The following is a 4,641-nucleotide window of genomic DNA, read 5'->3' on the forward strand; positions in this document are numbered from 1 at the left end:
TTAGTTAGCTCTCCCAATCAACACCTGTCATTACTTTGTCTCTCTCAAATGTAAATATGCCTTGTATATTGTCGTTTAGGATAGGTATCATTGTTTTAGTTTTACTGCGGAGCCCCTAGTCCCACTCAACATGCCTCAGCTCTTTTCTCCCAAATCAAACAAATCAGTGATGCGTTGTGCAGACTTCACTACCCTCTGGAGAGCCTTACGGTTGAGGGCGGACCTCCCACACATTCGGTGACCTCACCCAACAAAACTAGTGCGTCCAGAGATGCAACCTCTCTTATCGTCACTCAATGCCTGGGTTTATCTCCACTGTTCCCGCACCCTACCATACATTATCCCCTGAATCTATCCTACCACACCCAGAGATCTGCTCCTTTTATTCTCTGTCCCCAACGAACTAGACAACCAGTTTTGCTAGCCTTTAGCCGTACCCTCCCCTCCTCGGGTGATAGAGGTTAACCCAAGACCTGTGTGTAATCAGGCACTCTCATTTGTTGACTTTGTAATCGAAAAAGCCTTGGTTTCATGCATGTTAATGAAATACTTCAGAGACCTTTCAGAGGGTTGTGTGAGATAGAAAGCAAGTGCATTAGAGTCACCATTAATATTAAGGGCATCAGGCCCAAAACTCTGATTCAGGCTCATTGATTGCAGAGGTCCAGTGATGCAAAAGATCCTGTCAAATGCCAGAGAGCCAACATTTCTTCTACTGGAACAAGCAACCTAGTTACCACAACACTGACATCCCTTTGAACGCATTCAAAACATTTGTCTGAAAAAACTTAATTAAATAGATAAAGACTAATGTGTATTAATACATTTTTATTTAAAACAATTGAAGTAGAGAAGTCCTGACAACACTTCCAGGTCACAGCACCTAGAAGACAGAAAGATTAGTAACAAGCATACATGAAAGCAAAGACAGGTGCCAAGGCTGCATTTACACAGGCAGCCAAATTCTAATCTTTTGACTAAGCCAATCGCAAAAAGATCAATGAACTGTCTATGTAAACCTAAACAGCCCAAATGGCATAAAAATACAGAGAAACTGAAATCTCACCTCAACTGGTGGCTACAGATCCCACTTCGTCATGTTCTGGACTCCCCTAAAGCTCTGGACTCAATTTAGGTTGTGCTAGGGCCTTTCTGCTTGGCAGATAGTGGTTTGGCTGTGGCTTGCTGACACTTGAAGAGCTGGGTTGAGTGGCTAGGGGAGGCACTACTCCTACCGAGTAAGGTCTTTGAGCCGGTGGATTGTAGATCCGCCGTACAATTCTGGGATGCTGTGCATGATGGTCAGGGCAAAGTGGCGAGGGTTGATCGAGCTGGCACTGCTGGTCCTGCTCTGGGTAGGGCCATAGCTGCTAGACAAGAGGCTCTGGGTGGGACGTCTGGCAGAGCTAGTGTTGGACTTCACTGCATTGAACAAATAGCGTTGACTGGGGACAGGTTTAGAGCCACTTGGCTTCTGGGCTGTGGCAGGAGCATTCTGGATAAATGTTGAACTGGCAGCCTGGGTAGAACTGAAGAGGCTGGAGACTGGCCCACTACTGGCAGCATAGCTGGGCCTGTAGCTTCCCCACTGAGCAGACATTTGTCTGTACTTCCCTTGGGCAGGTTTTGCAAGGAGATTCTGGCTGTATGTTGAACCCCTTCCACCTTGGTTAGAGGTAAACAGGCTTTGGCTTGGTGTTGCACCAAGGTCAGAGCCAGGCTTGTAGGCGCCATAGGAGTTTCCACTAGCTGTAGAGCTGGGGTGAAAAAGACTGGAGCGAGAGGCCAGGCTAGAAGTAGGCATGCCGCGACTTGAGGTAGAGGCTCCATCTATTCTCTGGCCAGAGGTTTGGGCATATTGATTGGAAGTTGAAACACTTCTACTGGAAGAGTTGCTCTGGTATTGCATGACATCTTGGGAGAAGCTAGGCTTGTAGCTTTTTGTTGCACTCCCACCTTCAGTAGAGCCAAAACTCAGAGGACCTGGTCTAAATGAAGTTTGTGAAGAACCACTTGAGGGAACTTCACGGTCAGGAGTGGAAATTGACCGGGCAGAGATCTCCATTGGTCCCTTGAAAGCCAGGGAAGGGAAGCTGCTCCCTTGCTTCAGGTCCTGGACATAGTGGGTGAGGGAGGTGGTGTGGGTGGCAGTTTGACCATAGAGGCTGGGGGCTCCTCTACTCCGAGTCTGGACAAGGCCTTGGTTGGGTTGTCTGGAGGTGGAGAACTTGAATTCACTCTGGGTAGAGCCATAGTTAGGAGTAGATGGTTTCAGGTTAGAGGCAGTTCTACTCTGGACATTAAACACAACATCAGGATTCTGGACTAGTCTAGAACTGCCGGAGTGAGGCTGTACAGTACGAAGAGTGTTGGCCTGGATTCTCTTTACCTCCCAACTTGAAACTGGCCTTAATGCACTGGGGTCAGTGACACTTTGACCATAGGTTCTGCTGGCCTTGGTTTGATGCTTGTTGTGGGTGACAGAGGATCCACTGGCTATAGAACCAGAGAGTCTAATGTCAGTATTCTTGGCACGGGTCCTCTTACCCTTTGTCTGGGCGGAGGTAAAGCTGCTGGGGATAGATCCAGATCCCCTCGGGGCTGGCTGGAGGGAGCTTGGAGCAAAGCCTCCGAGTGTGTTGTATCCAGTCCCGCGGTAAGTAGCTTCACTCTGGACCGAACCAGAAGTGTGAGAGGCTGGTCTGAATTGATCCTGGGGATAGCTGCCACCTGTTTGCCTCTGCTCAACTTCCATTCTGGAAGAGCCAGAAAACCCATAGCCTCTTACTCTCTGGGCATCTAAACAGAAGGGAAGTTATAGATACAGTGCCAAACTTGAAGGTTGGTCTGACAAAAGTGACAACGTTTTGTGTTCATGCCTTACCACGTGGAGCCCATGTAAAACTTGAGTGTTCTGCAAACAATGAGCAAAGGAACACAATCCTGTCAAGAAAAGAAGTTGCCATTACACATCAGCATTCCAAATACAAGCAGCAACCTTGCAGTTGACCTGAAACACATTGGTCAAAGAATCTTACCCCAAATTAATTCCAAAAGCCATATCAAAGCCTTAAACCACCAACAGCCCAGACAAAGCAATACTCCAATACTCTCAGTGCCTTACTGCCATGCTTAGTTGACATACCAGCGTGGTGTGTATTTATTGCCTGAACCTGCAGTTGCCATCCAATCACTGGCTTATTGATTGATCATTCTCAACTGTATGTCTTTGTGGAGCGGACAGATTTGAAAACAACCAAGGTGAGGACAGAGGACGCGAAGAGTTAAGGAAAGACTTTTGAAATTCACACAAAGAGGGCTAACGTTATGACACCACAATGACATGCAGATGAACATGATCAATCAATCAAACAGTGATGACAACTGGCTGTTCAGGCTATAAATATACACTCAGCTGATATATCAACAACTCAAGGTAGTAAGGCAGCGTTTACACAGGCAGCACAATTCTGATCTTGTTTTTCACTAATTAGTCTTTTGACAAATCAGATCTGCTCTGAAAAAGAGCTGATTTGAAAAGATCTGATGTGATTGGTCAAAAGACAAATGAGTAAAAAAAGGATCTGAATTGGTCTGCCTGTGTAAAAGCAGCCTAAGTTATTGAGCTGGCAGCTATTGCGTTGTCTCCTCTGTGGGTTCTGTAGTACTTCATTTAAATATAGCTTTTGGAATACATTTTGGTTACAATGTTTGGGGAAAAAGTGTTTCATATCTACTGAAAAGTTGCTGCTTGTGAAATATGTTGTGTAATTTCTCTCTTGGCTTTTACGTGATTTAACTTGTACAATTTATTCTCTTGACAGAATTTGTTTGTTTTGTTCATTGTTTGCAAAAATTCAAATCAAATGTTATTGGTCACATACACATTGTTAGCAGATGTTAATGCGAGCGTAGCGAAATGCTTGTGCTTCTAGTTCCGACTATGCAGTAATAACCAACGAGTAATCTAACCTAACAATTCCACAACTACTAGTAAAATCTAACTAACTAAGTCATCTAACAATTTCAACTACCTTATACACACAAATAAACACAAATGTAAAGGGATGAATAGAATATGTACATATAAAAATATGGATGAGCGATGGCCGTGCGGCATAGACAAGATGCAGTAGATGGTGTAGAATACAGTATATACATATGAGATGAGTAATGTAGTAAACATGATTAAAGCGTTATTTAAAGTGACTAGCGATACCTTTATTAAGTCAGTTTATTTAAGTGGCCAGAGATTTGAGTCTGTATGTTGGCAGCAGCCTCTCCATGTAAGTGAACACCCCCCTGAAATGGACAAAAATGAATGGGAAGTCATTGGCACCGTACGAAACATATACACGGTGTCCAATACCACTCAATTCGGCGTCGTTTCAATCAAAGTTGATTGCAAATGCCAAGTGTAACACTCCAAAAATCCTACAGATGGTGAGTGTGCTCCACTGTGATTTTTTATATTGCAAATGTAACACAAGTCAAGACCCAAGAGTAAAATTTTGAAAAATTGAACATTTTTTCAAAAACTTATCACCCCCCCAAAAAGTGCTTTCTGGACCGTTTTTCGAAATTCTTTGATTTTTGTGTCAATTACACATGTATAAGAACTGTATGAATAAACTTGTGTCA

At 44.1% G+C, this 4,641-nt stretch overlaps 1 protein-coding gene across 1 annotated transcript; it reads right to left on the bottom strand.

Moving 5' to 3' along the window:
* Window positions 1-826: 826 nt before the first annotated feature.
* LOC135564413 (uncharacterized) lies at window positions 827-3,145 on the bottom strand. Its single transcript, XM_065009449.1, has 4 exons — window positions 3,039-3,145; window positions 2,885-2,943; window positions 1,067-2,799; window positions 827-883 (listed from the first exon to the last, which is right to left on the bottom strand). The coding sequence occupies exons 1-3, from the start codon at window positions 3,059-3,061 to the stop codon at window positions 1,232-1,234; spliced, it is 1,650 nt and encodes a 549-aa protein (XP_064865521.1). The 5' UTR covers window positions 3,062-3,145; the 3' UTR covers window positions 827-883; window positions 1,067-1,231.
* Window positions 3,146-4,641: the final 1,496 nt, after the last annotated feature.

The sequence above is a fragment of the Oncorhynchus nerka genome, linkage group LG24 (genome assembly GCF_034236695.1).
Source record: "Oncorhynchus nerka isolate Pitt River linkage group LG24, Oner_Uvic_2.0, whole genome shotgun sequence".
Lineage (NCBI taxonomy): Eukaryota > Metazoa > Chordata > Actinopteri > Salmoniformes > Salmonidae > Oncorhynchus > Oncorhynchus nerka.

Excerpts from the sequence above, each read along its gene's own strand:
- LOC135564413 (XM_065009449.1), bottom strand. The coding sequence starts at position 3,061 with ATGGCTTTTGGAATTAATTTGGG. Across the intron at positions 2,944-3,038 it reads GCTTTTGGAATTAATTTGGG|GATTGTGTTCCTTTGCTCAT; the intron begins GTAAGATTCTTT and ends TTTTCTTGACAG. Across the intron at positions 2,800-2,884 it reads TTTTACATGGGCTCCACGTG|ATGCCCAGAGAGTAAGAGGC; the intron begins GTAAGGCATGAA and ends CCTTCTGTTTAG.